At 49.3% G+C, this 16,787-nt stretch overlaps 3 protein-coding genes across 3 annotated transcripts; 1 reads left to right on the forward strand and 2 right to left on the reverse strand.

The window, feature by feature from the left end:
- Positions 1 to 4,889: 4,889 nt before the first annotated feature.
- Positions 4,890 to 5,228, reverse strand: LOC121359095 (feather beta keratin-like). Its single transcript, XM_041477807.1, has one exon. It carries the CDS (start codon positions 5,226 to 5,228, stop codon positions 4,890 to 4,892), a length of 339 nt encoding a protein of 112 aa, XP_041333741.1.
- Positions 5,229 to 9,046: 3,818 nt separating this feature from the next.
- Positions 9,047 to 9,376, forward strand: LOC121359096 (feather beta keratin-like). Its single transcript, XM_041477808.1, has one exon. It carries the CDS (start codon positions 9,047 to 9,049, stop codon positions 9,374 to 9,376), a length of 330 nt encoding a protein of 109 aa, XP_041333742.1.
- A 3,220-nt stretch (positions 9,377 to 12,596) lies between these two features.
- LOC121359104 (feather beta keratin-like) lies at positions 12,597 to 12,944 on the reverse strand. Its single transcript, XM_041477816.1, has one exon. It carries the CDS (start codon positions 12,942 to 12,944, stop codon positions 12,597 to 12,599), a length of 348 nt encoding a protein of 115 aa, XP_041333750.1.
- Positions 12,945 to 16,787: the final 3,843 nt, after the last annotated feature.

Here is a 16,787-nt window from a genome sequence, read left to right on the forward strand (position 1 = left end):
ACTCCAAATCTTCTAAGCTGTGGTTGAATCTTCTATGTGTTGTGACACTCACAATCAACAACAACACCTTGGTCTCTAATTCTTGCAACTTAAACCTACCACCAAGGTCAGATGGAGATGGCCTCAGGAGCAGAACACAAAATTGCACAATTCCACACAGGAACAACTGCTCAATGACACAAAAGGAAAGAGGAGCTTACTGGCTGTCCGTTAGTAATTATTGGGTTTTGCTCATAGGAACAACACATTAAGACTTACTAATTATAAGTTATGAAAACTTGTGGCTTGAATGCGGAAAAAAGGAATTGATGTCACAGACCAGCCTGGGAAAAAAGGGATTGGGCCCCGTTTGTTGTTTATTGGATTCCTGAATGAGGTCAAAGAATACACTTTAAATGACAGAGTATATTGTTGTGTAAATTGTGTAAATTTCAAAATACAAGTAGACTGGAACAAGTTCAGCCCTGAACTGCCTCTTGTTTCCCAGATCTTCTGTCATGATATCATTGAAAAAACAAAAGGGAGATGCTCTCTTTCCTCCATCATGAAGGGCTCTCAGGCACTGTGACCTTTCAAAGATATTGCAGAGTGACCTACTCAGGACATCAGCAGCTTCCTCAACATTCCTGGATGCAACACAATGACTGATGGACATCCAGTGCCACAGAAGAGAGTCCCAGTCTTCACAAGGCACCTGCAAACCACAGAACAAGAGGGCCACAAAATGACCACACTGATGACATTGCACCTTTCCTGGGTGCTGGCTGTTAATCCACCCCTCCCCGACACACACAGAACAGTCAAATACTCCCAAATACCAACTCCCAGATAGAAGCTGCCTCCAAGGTCAGATGGACGCAGCCTCAAGAGCAGGATATGGAATTGCAGAAATGGATGAAGGAGAATAATCTACAACTCATGACTCACCAGGCTGGGCCAGACAAGAGCTGCAGGCTAAAAAATGCCCCAAGGCCATGGGATGAGGTTGTCCCGCCCCTTTAAGATGAGAAGCTGAGAGAGCTGGAATTTCTTGCAGGCAGGAGGCAAGAATGCAAATGGGGCATGTTGTCAATGTGCCATGGAATGACTTCAGTGATGCCACTCCAAATCTTCTAAGCTGTGGTTGAATCTTCTATGTGTTGTGACACTCACAATCAACAACAACACCTTGGTCTCTAATTCTTGCAACTTAAACCTACCACCAAGGTCAGATGGAGATGGCCTCAGGAGCAGAACACAAAATTGCACAATTCCACACAGGAACAACTGCTCAATGACACAAAAGGAAAGAGGAGCTTACTGGCTGTCCGTTAGTAATTATTGGGTTTTGCTCATAGGAACAACACATTAAGACTTACTAATTATAAGTTATGAAAACTTGTGGCTTGAATGCGGAAAAAAGGAATTGATGTCACAGACCAGCCTGGGAAAAAAGGGATTGGGCCCCGTTTGTTGTTTATTGGATTCCTGAATGAGGTCAAAGAATACACTTTAAATGACAGAGTATATTGTTGTGTAAATTGTGTAAATTTCAAAATACAAGTAGACTGGAACAAGTTCAGCCCTGAACTGCCTCTTGTTTCCCAGATCTTCTTTCATGATATCATTAAAAAAACAAAAGGGAGATGCTCTCTTTCCTCCATCATGAAGGGCTCTCAGGCACTGTGACCTTTCAAAGATATTGCAGAGTGACCTACTCAGGACATCAGCAGCTTCCTCAACATTCCTGGATGCAACACAATGACTGATGGACATCCAGTGCCACAGAAGAGAGTCCCAGTCTTCACAAGGCACCTGCAAACCACAGAACAAGAGGGCCACAAAATGACCACACTGATGACATTGCACCTTTCCTGGGTGCTGGCTGTTAATCCACCCCTCCCCGACACACACAGAACAGTCAAATACTCCCAAATACCAACTCCCAGATAGAAGCTGCCTCCAAGGTCAGATGGACGCAGCCTCAAGAGCAGGATATGGAATTGCAGAAATGGATGAAGGAGAATAATCTACAACTCATGACTCACCAGGCTGGGCCAGACAAGAGCTGCAGGCTAAAAAATGCCCCAAGGCCATGGGATGAGGTTGTCCCGCCCCTCCAGGATGAGCATAAAAGGTGGTCCAGCACCTCTCTCCCTCACACACTTCTCCTCACGCCTTCTCCTGCTGCTCCAGCTGACAACCAGGTGAGCCTCAAGCCCATGACCCTCCTGCTCCTGCACCCCTGGCAGGTGCTCCTGCACCTCTCCTCCAGCACACTCAGCCCTAGCCTCAGCAGCCCTCACGCCTCCCCACAGCCCCACAACAGCCTCCACGCTCCCTCACCATCCTACATCACTGCCTCTCACACCCTCACACCCCCACCCTGCCTCACACCTTTCTTCCAGGGAACCTCCACCCCACACCCCTGCCCTGCATCACCCCCTCTCTTCCAGGGACCATCCACTCCACACCCATGGCCTGCAACAACCTCTGCCGAGTGATTCTGAATGCCTTTATCAAGGAGATGAGCAGTGAGATCAAGACCACCCAGCATGTTTGCAGTGCCAGGAAGCTGAGTGTTGCAGCTGACACAAGACAATGAGGGATCCCATCAGGAGGTACACTGGGAATGTTGAGAACATAAGAACCTCTTGTGGTTCAACAAGTCCAAGTTCAAGGTCCTGCACCTGGGTTGGGACAGTACCAGACATGAGCACAGCTTTGGAGAAAACTCCTTGAGATCACTTACACAGAGAAGAACTGAAGGTTGTGGTGGACCAAAATGACACAGCAATGTGAATTTCTAGCCCAGAAAAACAACCATATCCTGGGCTGAATAGAAACAGGTGTGGCCAGCAGGAATGGCTGGGAGTCAGTTGAAGACAGGAGAAAACAGCCAAATTCTTGTTGGCTTTGTTTGCATCTTTTACACTCCTGAGAAAAAAACAAGACCAAAACCTTGACCTGTATTGCTCCCAATTAAAAGCTGCTGCCAAGGTCAGATGGACACAGCCTCAAGGGGAGGGCATGGAATGACAGAATATCAGGAAGGAAAACATGACCCACCTTATAAATGACCAGGCTGAGCAGATCAAGAGCTGCTGCCTAAAAAATGCCCCAAGGCTAGGGACAAGGCTGTCCCGCCCCTCCAGAACCAGCATAAAAGCCAGCCCAGAGCCTCTCTCCCTCACACACTTCTCCTCAAGCCTTCTGCTCCTGCCAACAACCAGGTGAACCTCAAGCCCCTGACAATCCTGCTCCTGCACTCCGGCCCCTCTCCTCCAGCACACTCAGCCCCAGCATCAATAGCCCTCATGCCTCCCCACAGCCCCACAACAAACTCCACACTCCCTTGTCCTCTTCCATGGCCATCCCCTCCTTCCAGACAATCCCACTTACACAACTCACTTCTCTGTTATTCACATTTTTGCTGATAGGACACACAATTGCACTCTCCATGTCCCTCACAACAATGTGTAGTGATAATGGTTGAACACGAGCCTGTGAGGGTCAGGACTCATCCCTGCTCTCCCCACACACGTGGAACCATTGACTCTTTCAAAACTCTTTCACTGTGACCATCCCACCCATTTTCTTCTTAACCAAATGGTCCAACCAACACCCACATCTCTCCAGCTTAGAGAAAAGGATCTTCCCTGGCAAAGGAAGTAATACTGTGCACAGGTCCAGGTACATGTTATTGGTCCCTCTTCCCTCATCCGGCAATGCTGGGACCAATACCAACTCATCAAATCTGCTGCCAAGGTCAGATGGGACACAGCCTCAAGAGCAGAACATGACAATGCAGAACTGTGGGAAGGAAAAAATACCCTGGGATAACTGGCCAGGGCTGTCCCAAACCTCCAGCCATAGATCATCCTCAAGTCTGTGCCCTGGATCTTCTAAACCTGAGTCTTGTCTTCCTTATTTCCAGTAACCTATAGATGAAGTGTTCTCCAATAGGAGCAGAGGGGCAGAATCTGCTGCACCTGAATTGGAACAATCTCAAACATGTAGGATAAAGGCTGGGTCATGAGGGGATTGAGAGCAGTCCCAAAATGAAGGGTTTGAGGTGTGAGTGAATGAAAAATTGGATGTGCCCTGACCATGTGCACTCGCAGACCAGAAACCTCCTGTGTCCTGTGCTCATGCTCACAGTGTAGTTGGGAGGTGAGCAGAGGATTCACAACCTTCACTCATCTCTGGCGCTGGAATTGAAAAACAGAGACTGGAATTGTGTGTTCAACTGTAGGACCCCTATGATAAGAAAGACATGGACCTGCTTAAGCAGATCTCTTAGTGGGCTGAGGAGATAATGAGGGGCTGGAGGAACTGGCGTCCACCCAAGGTGAACACACCACGCAGAGGGGCTTGTGCCAGCAGCAGGGATAGACCTGCATTAGTGTATCCAGGACTGTGTTCTAGAAACAGAAAGGTTTGTGGGATGAACTGGAAGACCAAAGCCTGCCAGTGGCTGCTGGAACTGGGGAAATAAATCCCCAAAGAGGTCTTGGTACATTTTTAATCCCAGTGATCTCTACAACACTGGCTTAGTGCTGAGTGAGATGGGAAAAGAAAGAATGAGTCATATGAGGTTATGATGCAGGAAAACTTTATTGAGGATGAAGAATAAAAGGCCATGAGCATCCAGTCGAAAGGAGCAGGCTGAGCTGAAAGTAGGGTGACCATCAGCCAAGGTTCTTGGATTGCAGGCAGTTTTTCCAGAGCATCAAGGTCTTCCTACGTCACGGTGGGAGCAGCCTGATGGTGGACGTCCCCAGTGATTTCTGGCCAGTGAGATGGCATTTGCAGCAGAGACTGAACAGAGCCAAAGGGGCCTGCAGAGCAGGGAGAGGGAGAGCAGGAGGCAGATGGGCCATGTTTGCAGGCAGCCCAGGGCTGGCCCCTTAGCAGTTGTAGCCATAGCCCCGTCTGCCATAGCAGCCCAGGCCTCCCAGCCCATAGCCAAATCCACGGCCATAGCCAAGGCCATAGGCAAAGCCACCAAATCCACCAGAGATGGGCTGTCCCTGAGCACTGAGCTCAGTGCCCAGAGCAGCCGAGGAGGTGGATCCGACGGCGGTGCTCTGGGGGAAGGAGGTCATGATGGGTCCTGGCAGGGTGACCAGCACAGGGGAAGGGTTGATGATGACGCGGGAATCCTGGCATTGCAGGGCACAGGGCTCGTTGCAGCTGTTGGCCAGCGGGGTGGGTCCGCAGGGTCGGCAGATGTTGTTGCAGGCCATGGGTGTGGAGTGGAGGGTCCTGGAAGAGAGAGGGGGTAAGGCAGGGCAGGGGTGTGGGAGCTGGGAAGCAAGGGAATGAGGAGGCTGTTGTGGGGCTGTGGGGAGTGGTGAGGGCTGCTGAGGCTGGGGCTGAGCATGCTAGCAGAGAGGGGCCAGGGGTGCAGGATCGGGAGGGTCAGGGGCTTGAGGCTCACCTGGTTGTCAGCAGGAGCAGGAGGAGAAGGCGTGAGGAGAAGTGTGTGATGGAGAGAGGCTTTGGTCTGGCTTTTATGCTGGTTCTGTATGGGTGGGACAGCCTTGTGCCATGGCCTTGGGGCATTTTTTAGCCTGCAGCATCTCTCACCTGGACCAGTTTGGAGAGTCATGAGGTGGGGTGTGTTTTCCTTCATGCCATTCTGCAATTCCATGTCCTGCTCTTGAAGCCATTTCCATCTGACCTTGGCAGTAACTTCATTGCATTTGTATTTGGGCAGATTTGATTGTTACATGTGAGTCAGGGAGGGCTGAATAAACAACCAGAGCCCATCAGAAATGCGATGTCATCAATGAGGTCATTTTGTGGCACACGTCCTCTGGTTTTTGAGTGCCTTCCGAAGACTGGGACTCTTCTGTTCCACTGGATGTCCTTCAGTCATTGTGTTGCACCCAGCAATGCTGAGGGAGATGCTGATGTCCTGGGGAGGTTACTCTGCAAGAACTTGGAAAGGTTCTGGTGCCTGGGAGCTCTTCCTGATGGATGAAAGGGACCCCATGCAGTTGTTTCTTGTGTAAGATCAAGAGAGAGGATCTGGAAATTAAAGCCTTGATAGGTTGAACTTATTCCAATGCTGTGGTCCATTTGGATTTCTCAACTTTACATGGAAACGTACTCTGTCATTTAAAGTGTATTTCTTTACCTCTTTAAGAAATCAAATAAACAGGTAACCAATGATATTGATCAGGTTTTTCCCAGGCTGATCTGTGGTGTGACTTTACTTATTCTGCATCCAAGCCCTATGGGTTCATAACTTATATCCTGTCAGTTGTAATATTTTGTTCCAGTTAGGAAGAAAAAACCACTAATTGCTACTGGATGGTAATTGTGATCCTGTTTCCTCCTCGGTCATGGTGCTGGCATGTCTTTGTGGAATTCTGTGATTTTGTGTCCTTCTCTACAGGCTGTGTCCATCTGACCTTGGCAGCAGTTTTTAATTTGAGGAGTAGAGGCCAAAGTATTGGTATTGGTATATGGTATTATTGGTTTGTGTCAGGCGCGTAGAAGACGACAACAAAGCCTACAAGAATTGGGGTGTTATGAGTGAGGTCATGCCATGGAACACTCACAACTTCTCCTTTGTCCATTCTTCCCTTCTCGTGAAAATAAACCTTGCACGTCTCCCGTTTCTAATCACAAGGATCCTTTGGTCCCCTCAACCTCTTGCTGCTCCTGCACTGTTCTTATTCACTAAGTCCATGTCTGTTTTCCACTGTGAAGCCCAGGACATCACCCTAAATCAGATATACCTATCTCTGAGGAGACAGAAAGTATCAATGTGCTAGAAACTAGAAACCCTTTTCCAGAATTCTTTTGCTGCAAGGATTCATGGCCGTCTCTTGAACCTTTTGGTCTCTATAGGTGTCCCTATTTTGGTCCCTATTTTGTCACCTATTTGTGACAATAATGACATTCTCACATCTCAAATTAACCACCAGCTAGTCCTGCTGGCCACACTTCTTTCTATGCAGCCCAGGAAATGGCTGGTGGCCTGGACTGAAAATTCACGTTGCTGTTTCCTTTTAAGATTTTGGTCCACCAGAACCCTCAGGTCATTCTCTGGTGGAAGTGCTCTTAAGGATTCCCTCTCCAAAGCTGTGCTCGTGTCTGGGATTGTCCCAACCCATGTGCAGAACCTTGAATTTGGACTTGTTGAACCACAAGAGGTTCTTATGTTCTCAACATTCCCAGTGTCCCTCCTGATGGGAACCCTCCATGTTCTTGTGTCAGCTGCCTCATTTTTGTGGCAACTGCAAACATGCTGAGGGTAGTCTCAGTCTCACTGCTCATCTCCTTGATAAAGGTATTCAAGAGCAGCAGTCCAAGGCAGAGGCCTGGAGGCCTCGTCACTGGCCTCTACCTGTACAGAGAGCCATTGACCATCACTCTCTGTTCCTCATCCATTCATTAGACCTCTTTGAAGCCCACGTGTCTGCAGTTCAGAGATAAAGATGTTATGTGTGACTGTGTAAAAGGCCTGACAGAAGATCAGGATGACAGCAGTTGCCCTTCCCTCGGCTGCCAAATCATTCTAAGAGGGAAGGACCTTCTGTTCCTGGTGGAGCATAAATGGATCTCGAGGTCATCAAGATCCATTTAAAAAAAAACTCCAGCAGTTATCAGGACAGGATTAGGAACAGAAATAAAGCAGGTTGAGGGAGTTGACCCTCTTGTTCCCCACCACAGGTGAGGCTACATGGACATGAACATGGTTGACCAAGAGTAGTGCAGGGCCACCATGACACTGATGGGAGTGGAGGATCCCTAAGATGAGAAGAAGCTGAGAAGCTGGGAGTTCCTCCAGGCAGGAGGCAAGAATGCAAATGGGACACATTGTCAATATGCCATGGAATGACCTCACTGATGACACCCCAATGCTTGTAAGCTTTGCTTGTATCTTCTACATGTCCTGGCAAGCACCATCAACAGCAACAACTTGGTCTCTAATTCTCGCAGCTAAAAAGTATCACCAAGGTTGGGTGGAGATGGCCTCAGGAGCAGAACATGAAATTGCACAATTCCACAAAGGAACAACCAAACCATGCAAAGAAGGAAAGAGGAGCTTGCTAGATGTCCCTTACTAATTATTGGGTTTTGCTTACAGGAACAAAACAATAAGACTTATGATTATAAGTTATGACACCTTGTGGCTTGAATGCGGAATAAGTGAATTGATGTCACAGATCAGTTTGGGAAAACAGGGATCAAGCCTGGTTTATTGTTATTTATAGGATTTCTGAATGAAGCCAAGGAATATACTTTAATTGACAAAGTACATGGTTGTGTAAATTTCAGAAATGGAACATGTTCAGCCTAAATAGCCTCTCATTTTCCAGATTCTTCCTCTTTCTCACATAGAAGACACAAGAGAATAAACTCTATTTCAGAAATCAGGAGCAGCTCCCACCTGCTTTGGAACCTTTCCAAGATATGTCTCAGTGACCTCCCCAGGACATCAGAAGCTTCCTCAACACTTCTGGATGCAACACAATGACTGATGGACATCCAGTGGCACAGAAGAGGAAACCAGTCTTCACAGGGCACCCACAAACCACAGAACACGAGGCCCACAAAATGACCAAGCTGATGACATTGCATTTCTGCTGGGTTCTGGTTGTTTATTCAGCCTTCCCTGACACACATCTCACAATCAAATCCGCCCAAATACCATCTCTGAAAGCTGCCGCCAAGGTCAGATGGACATGGCCTCAAGAGCTGGATATGACACTGCAGAGTTCTGGGAAGGAAAAAACTTCCCACCTCATGACTCACCAGGCCAGAAAAGACCTGTTGGCTAGTGAATGCCCCAAGGCCATGGGACAAGGCTGTCCCACCCCTCCAGGACCAGCATAAAAGGCGGCCCAGAACCTCTCATACTCACAATCTCCTCCTGACTCCTTCTCCTCCTGTTCCTGCTGACAACCAGGTGAGACTCAAGCCCCCAACCCTCCTGCTCCTGCACCCCTGGCCCCCTCCACACTCCCTCGCCTCCCAGCCCCTCACAGCCCTACACCTCTACCCTTCCTCATCTCCCTCTCTTCCAGGGACCCTCCACACCACACCCATGGCCTGCAACAACATCTGCCGACCCTGCGGACCCACCCCGCTGGCCAACAGCTGCAACGAGCCCTGTGCCCTGCAATGCCAGGATTCCCGCGTCATCATCGACCCTTCCCCTGTGCTGGTCACCCTGCCAGGACCCATCATGACCTCCTTCCCCCAGAGCACCGCCGTCGGATCCACCTCCTCGGCTGCTCTGGGCACTGAGCTCAGTGCCCAGGGACAGCCCATCTCTGGTGGATTTGGCTACGGCTTTGGCTATGGCCATGGATTTGGCTATGGGCTGGGAGGCCTGAGCTGCTATGGCAGAAGGGGCTATGGCTACAACTGCTGAGGGCCCTCAGCACCACTCCTGATGGCCACTCCTTTCAGGAACACATCTCAGGCATTGAAGACGCCTCTCTGGTCAAGGCTCTCAAAGGGGCTCAGCTCTCCCAGCTCCTGCTCTCAGAGCACCAAGCAGGGCAGTAGCCAAGGGGCCAGCCTGGGCTGCCTGCAAACATCACCTGTCTCTCTCTTCCTCTTCCTCCATTCCTTGCTCTGCATCACCCCTTTGTCTAAGTGCACTGTCTTCTGCTGCACACCCCTTCTCCCAAGCCAGAAACCATGAGACACCACCACTGGGCTGCTCCCTCTGCAAGGCAGAAATTCTGGCACAACCTCCGGCAAGCAAAGCAGATTGGCTGATGGTCGTCCTGCTTGCACCTTGGACCATCTCCCTTCCACTGGCTGCTCCCGAGTTTTCACTGTTCTACCTCAATAAAATTTTCCTGCATCATAGCTTCAGAGGAGTCCTTCTTCTTTCTTCTCCCAAGACACTTCCAATCCCTTCTCAGTACTGTACCAGGGTTGTAGAGACCACAGGGTGGTTGAAAAAGTGCTCCAAGACCTCTTTCACATGTTACTTCCCCAGTTCCACGACCCGCTGGTGGACTTGCACTTCCAGTGGATTCCATCAAACCTTCAGCTAGTGAATCACAGGCTTGGATACACTAATGGAGATCTATCCCTGCCTCTGACACAAGCCCCTCATCACCCTCCAGGATGTGTGTTCCATTTGTCTGTACACCAACCTGACTGACCCTCATCATCTTTCAGGCCTCCATCCGCTCAAGCAGGTCCACATCTTCATTGTCTTTGTGAGCTCAGAGTTCAACACAGAGCTCTGAGTTTAGTACAGGAGAGCAGAGGGTGAGATCGCCCCACTCTCTTGTGCTGCCCACTCTGTGGGAATGAGCCAAGGACACAGGAAGAATTTCTGGTCAATGAGTGCACATGGCTGGGGCACATCCAATTCTTCATCCAACATCTGAAGTCCTCCTCCTTGGGGCTGCTCTCAATCCCCTCATCACCCTTCCTCTATCATGCATGTTTGGGATTGATGCCTTGTGAAGGCTGACCTAGATCAGGGACTAAACAGAGTTAAAGAATAAAGTAGGGATTTATTAGAAGGCTTTAATGGATACACCTTGGGCAGCACAAAAGCCCGGCCAGGGCTACATCCAAGATGAACCCAAAATGGTCACAAAATGCATGACCGGTCACAGCGTCTTGCACTTTTATAAGTTCTGGTCCATTTGCATATTGGAGTTAATTGTCCAATTACAGCTTTAGCTTATGAAGTCCCATCCTTCTTGTTTTTCTCTCTTCAGTCCACTGTTGTTTATGCTCTTGGACCTGAGATTTGGATTGGTTGTCCTTGGTCCCCAATGAGAGAAGGAATTGTTTTGTCTCCCTACTCTGTGAAGAGAGCTTACTATCCCTCAGTATGAAGCTCCAAAGTACACACTAAAGCAGTACAGAATCTAAAAAATATAAAAGCTAAAACCTGAGGCATCAGCTCCATTCCAGGTAAGGGAGATTCTGCCCCTCTGCTCTTCTCTCCTCACATTAGTGAACTGTGTTTATCTCTGGTTTACTGGGAGTCAGGAAGACAAGACTCTGCTGGATAACAGGCAGAGCATGACCTTGAGGATGATCTGGGGCTGAAGGCTTGGGACAGCCATTGGCCATGACATTGGGCATTTTTCCAGACAGCTTCTCTGTCAAATCATAAAGTGGGGAGTGTTTTGTTTCCCTCAGCTTTCCTGTGTCACGTCCAGCTATTGGGGTTGTGTCTGTCTGACCTTGGCAGGCAGATTAAAAGCTCTCCATTGGCAGTCCATTAAAAGGTGGCATCTTTTAATGAGCCTGGTATTGGTTCCAGCCTTGTTGGATGAGGGAATAGGGAACAAAATCATGTACCTGGACTTGTACATAGCATTTGTTCCTGTACCAGAAAGCATCTGCGTATTCACTCTGGAAAAATGTGGAGCTGTGGTTGGACCATGTGGTGGATAAGGAATGGATGGGATGGTCTAATTCAAAGAGGACAGTTTAAGTCAAGCTGTTGTGGCTCCATGTATGTGGAGAAAAAGGATAACTGGGGACAGGCAGAAACTCCTATTGGGACCAGTATTATTTCCCATCTTTGTCAGGGACATGGATGGTGGGATTGAGCGGGATGTTCAGCAAAATCACAGACCAGAATAAGCTGAGTAGTGTAGTTAGTTATCTGGAGGGAAAGGATGGTATTCAAAGGGGCTGGAACAGGTTGGGGCAGTGGGATGTTGTCATTTTCATGAAGCTGAACGTGGCCAAATGCAAGCTCCTTCACTTGGTTTAGAGCAATGCCAAACATGGCTGTAGACTGGACAATGCAGGGGTTGAGAGCAGCCCAGAGGAGAAGGACCTGGGATGTTGGTGGATGAAGAATTGAACATGCCCTGGCCATGAACACTCACAGACCACAAAGTTCCCATATCCTGGGCTCATCCCTACTGCATGTGCAGCAGAGAGGGGAATTCTGTCCCTCTGCTCTGCTCTTCTGAGACTGGAGATGTGTACTCGGAAGACATGGACATGCTCGAGCAGAGGTGTAGATGATGAGGGTCTGGAGCAACTGTTGTCCAGTCAAAGTGAAAACAAGACCCATACACAGAGTCTATCAGAGCCAGGGATAGATCTGCATTCCTGTATCCAGGCCTGGGATCAAGCAAGTGAAGGGTTTGTGGGATCCAAGGGAAGAGCAAAGTGTGCCACTGTGTGCCCATGAAGGAAGAGGACACTTCACAATGTACAATGCAAAAGAATTTTATTGAGGCATAAAGAACAGTGAGAGTCATGAGCAGTAAGTGGAAGAGACCCGGCTGAGGCACAAGGAGAGCAACCACCAACCAAGGCCCTTGGCTTGCAGGCGGTTTGGCCAGAGCATCAAGGATTTCCTGCCCCACAGTGGGAGCAGCCCAATGGTGGAGGTGCCCGACGCTCTCTGGCTTGGGAGAACGGGTTTGTCCAGCGGGGACTGGACAGAGTCAAAGGGGAAATGCAGAGCAGGGAGCAGGAGAAGAGCAGGAGGCAGATGGGCCATGTTTGCAGGCAGCCAAGGCTGGCTCCTTCCTTTGTGCTCTGAGAGCAGGAGCTGGAAGTGCTGAGCACATTTGAGAGGAGTCCTCAGTGCCTGAGATGAGTTCCAGGGAGTGGGTGGTTGGTGTCAGGAGTGGTGCTGAGGGTCCTTAGCAGTTGTAGCCATAGCCCCGTCTGCCATAGCAGCCCAGCCCATTGCCATAGCCCTGCCCGTAGCCGAAACCACAGCCATAGCCAAAGCCGTAGCCAAAGCCACCAAATCCACCAGAGATGGGCTGTCCCTGGGCACTGAGCTCAGTGCCCAGAGCAGCCAAGGAGGTGGATCCGACGGCGGTGCTCTGGGGGAAGGAGGTCATGATGGGTCCTGGCAGGGTGACCAGCACAGGGGCAGGGTCAATGATGACGCGGGAATCTTGGCATTGCAGGGCACAGGGCTCGTTGCAGCTGTTGGCCAGCGGGGTGGGTCCGCAGGGTCGGCAGAGGTTGTTGCAGGCCATGGGTGGGGAGTGGATGGTCCCTGGAAGAGAGGGGGTGATGCAGGGCAGGGGTGTGGGGTGGAGGTTCCCTGGAAGAGAGGTGTGAGGCAGGGTGGGGGTGTGAGAGTGTGAGAGGCAGTGATGTAGGATGGTGAGGGAGCGTGGAGGCTGTTGTGGGGCTGTGGGGAGGCGTGAGGGCTGCTGAGGCTGGGGCTGAGTGTGCTGGAGGAGAGGTGCAGGAGCACCTGCCAGGGGTGCAGGATCAGGAGGGTCATGGGCTTGAGGCTCACCTGGTTGTCAGCTGGAGCAGCAGGAGAAGGCGTGAGGAGAAGTGTGTGAGGGAGAGAGGTGCTGGACCACCTTTTATGCTCATCCTGGAGGGGCGGGACAACCTCATCCCATGGCCTTGGGGCATTTTTTAGCCTGCAGCTCTTGTCTGGCCCAGCCTGGTGAGTCATGAGTTGTAGATTATTCTCCTTCATCCATTTCTGCAATTCCATATCCGGCTCTTGAGGCTGCGTCCATCTGACCTTGGAGGCAGCTTCTATCTGGGAGTTGGTATTTGGGAGTATTTGACTGTTCTGTGTGTGTCGGGGAGGGGTGGATTAACAGCCAGCACCCAGGAAAGGTGCAATGTCATCAGTGTGGTCATTTTGTGGCCCTCTTGTTCTGTGGTTTGCAGGTGCCTTGTGAAGACTGGGACTCTCTTCTGTGGCACTGGATGTCCATCAGTCATTGTGTTGCATCCAGGAATGTTGAGGAAGCTGCTGATGTCCTGAGTAGGTCACTCTGCAATATCTTTGAAAGGTCACAGTGCCTGAGAGCCCTTCATGATGGAGGAAAGAGAGCATCTCCCTTTTGTTTTTTTAATGATATCATGAAAGAAGATCTGGGAAACAAGAGGCAGTTCAGGGCTGAACTTGTTCCAGTCTACTTGTATTTTGAAATTTACACAATTTACACAACAATATACTCTGTCATTTAAAGTGTATTCTTTGACCTCATTCAGGAATCCAATAAACAACAAACGGGGCCCAATCCCTTTTTTCCCAGGCTGGTCTGTGACATCAATTCCTTTTTTCCGCATTCAAGCCACAAGTTTTCATAACTTATAATTAGTAAGTCTTAATGTGTTGTTCCTATGAGCAAAACCCAATAATTACTAACGGACAGCCAGTAAGCTCCTCTTTCCTTTTGTGTCATTGAGCAGTTGTTCCTGTGTGGAATTGTGCAATTTTGTGTTCTGCTCCTGAGGCCATCTCCATCTGACCTTGGTGGTAGGTTTAAGTTGCAAGAATTAGAGACCAAGGTGTTGTTGTTGATTGTGAGTGTCACAACACATAGAAGATTCAACCACAGCTTAGAAGATTTGGAGTGGCATCACTGAAGTCATTCCATGGCACATTGACAACATGCCCCATTTGCATTCTTGCCTCCTGCCTGAAAGAACTCCCAGCTCTCTCAGCTTCTGCCTGTTTTAAGGACAGTTGAGACAAAAACTTCTGGGTCCTACTCAGGCCACCACGCTGGACACCTGGGCTTGCCTGGGTTGTAGAGGATTGTGCAACACTCGCCTGCAAAAACCCTGGACAACATCCAAACCCTCTTTCTGACAATCATAAATTGCCCAGAGAAGTGATCTCACTCCTCACGCTCAGCCCGAGTAAAGATCACAAAAACCTTGAATATCAAATCCTTCCATCACTGTAAAAGTTCCAGACAAGGGGGACAGCAAGACACCCTCAGAGTATGACTGATGGTAAAGGTGGTGTCTCCAGTCAGGCTTTGACAGCTGGGGAAATTGCGTGGAGAGAGGGAATGGGCTGGAAGGGGCAACAGCAGGTACTTGGAAGAGCTGCAAAGCCCAGACCAGCTTGTCAGGGCTGAAAGAGGCCGAGGGTAACCTTCAAAACACACCCAAAGACCAGCAAGCCAGTGCTGCATGGTGCCTCAGTAGTGACACCTCAGTTCTCCAAAGCTCTGGTCACGTCTTCATCCTGCACCCACAACACCAAAATTTCATCTCTAAGCAGGTCCACATCTTCATTGTCTTTGTGAGCTCAGAGTTCAACACAGAACTCTGAGTTTAGTACAGGAGAGCAGAGGGTGAGATCGCCCCACTTTCTTGTGCTGCCCACACTGTGGGAATGAGCCAAGAACACAGGAGGAATTTCTGGTCGATGAGTGCACATGGCTGGGGCACATCCAATTCTTCATCCAACACCTGAAATCCTCCTCCTTGGGGCTGCTCTCAATCCCCTCATCACCCTTCCTCTATCATGCATGTTTGGGATTGATGCCTTGTGAAGGCTGACCTAGATCAGGGACTAAACAGAGTTAAAGAATAAAGTAGGGATTTATTAGAAGGCTTTAATGGATACACCTTGGGCAGCACAAAAGCCCGGCCAGGGCTACATCCAAGATGAACCCAAAATGGTCACAAAATGCATGACCGGTCACAGCGTCTTGCACTTTTATAAGTTCTGGTCCATTTGCATATTGGAGTTAATTGTCCAATTACAGCTTTAGCTTATGAAGTCCCATCCTTCTTGTTTTTCTCTCTTCAGTCCACTGTTGTTTATGCTCTTGGACCTGAGATTTGGATTGGTTGTCCTTGGTCCCCAGTGAGAGAAGGAATTGTTTTGTCTCCCTACTCTGTGAAGAGAGCTTACTATCCCTCAGTATGAAGCTCCAAAGTACACACTAAAGCAGTACAGAATCTAAAAAATATAAAAGCTAAAACCTGAGGCATCAGCTCCATTCCAGGTAAGGGAGATTCTGCCCCTCTGCTCTTCTCTCCTCACATTAGTGAACTGTGTTTATCTCTGGTTTACTGGGAGTCAGGAAGACAAGACTCTGCTGGATAACAGGCAGAGCATGACCTTGAGGATGATCTGGGGCTGAAGGCTTGGGACAGCCATTGGCCATGACATTGGGCATTTTTCCAGACAGCTTCTCTGTCAAATCATAAAGTGGGGAGTGTTTTGTTTCCCTCAGCTTTCCTGTGTCATGTCCAGCTATTGGGGTTGTGTCTGTCTGACCTTGGCAGGCAGATTAAAAGCTCTCCATTGGCAGTCCATTAAAAGGTGGCATCTTTTAATGAGCCTGGTATTGGTTCCAGCCTTGTTGGATGAGGGAATAGGGAACAAAATCATGTACCTGGACTTGTACATAGCATTTGTTCCTGTACCAGAAAGCATCTGCGTATTCACTCTGGAAAAATGTGGAGCTGTGGTTGGACCATGTGGTGGATAAGGAATGGATGGGATGGTCTAATTCAAAGAGGACAGTTTAAGTCAAGCTGTTGTGGCTCCATGTATGTGGAGAAAAAGGATAACTGGGGACAGGCAGAAACTCCTATTGGGACCAGTATTATTTCCCATCTTTGTCAGGGACATGGATGGTGGGATTGAGCGGGATGTTCAGCAAAATCACAGACCAGAATAAGCTGAGTAGTGTAGTTAGTTATCTGGAGGGAAAGGATGGTATTCAAAGGGGCTGGAACAGGTTGGGGCAGTGGGATGTTGTCATTTTCATGAAGCTGAACGTGGCCAAATGCAAGCTCCTTCACTTGGTTTAGAGCAATGCCAAACATGGCTGTAGACTGGACAATGCAGGGGTTGAGAGCAGCCCAGAGGAGAAGGACCTGGGATGTTGGTGGATGAAGAATTGAACATGCCCTGGCCATGAACACTCACAGACCACAAAGTTCCCATATCCTGGGCTCATCCCTACTGCATGTGCAGCAGAGAGGGGAATTCTGTCCCTCTGCTCTGCTCTTCTGAGACTGGAGATGTGTACTCGGAAGACATGGACATGCTCGAGCAGAGGTGTAGATGATGAGGGTCTGGAGCAACTGTTGTC

This window comes from Pyrgilauda ruficollis, unplaced genomic scaffold, assembly GCF_017590135.1.
Source record: "Pyrgilauda ruficollis isolate IOZ18807 unplaced genomic scaffold, ASM1759013v1 scaffold410, whole genome shotgun sequence".
NCBI classification, from domain to species: domain Eukaryota; kingdom Metazoa; phylum Chordata; class Aves; order Passeriformes; family Passeridae; genus Pyrgilauda; species Pyrgilauda ruficollis.

Coding starts and splice junctions, on each gene's coding strand:
- LOC121359095 (XM_041477807.1), bottom strand. CDS start 5,228: ATGGCCTGCAACAACATCTGCCGACCCTGCGGACCCACCCCGCTGGCC.
- LOC121359096 (XM_041477808.1), top strand. CDS start 9,047: ATGGCCTGCAACAACATCTGCCGACCCTGCGGACCCACCCCGCTGGCC.
- LOC121359104 (XM_041477816.1), bottom strand. CDS start 12,944: ATGGCCTGCAACAACCTCTGCCGACCCTGCGGACCCACCCCGCTGGCC.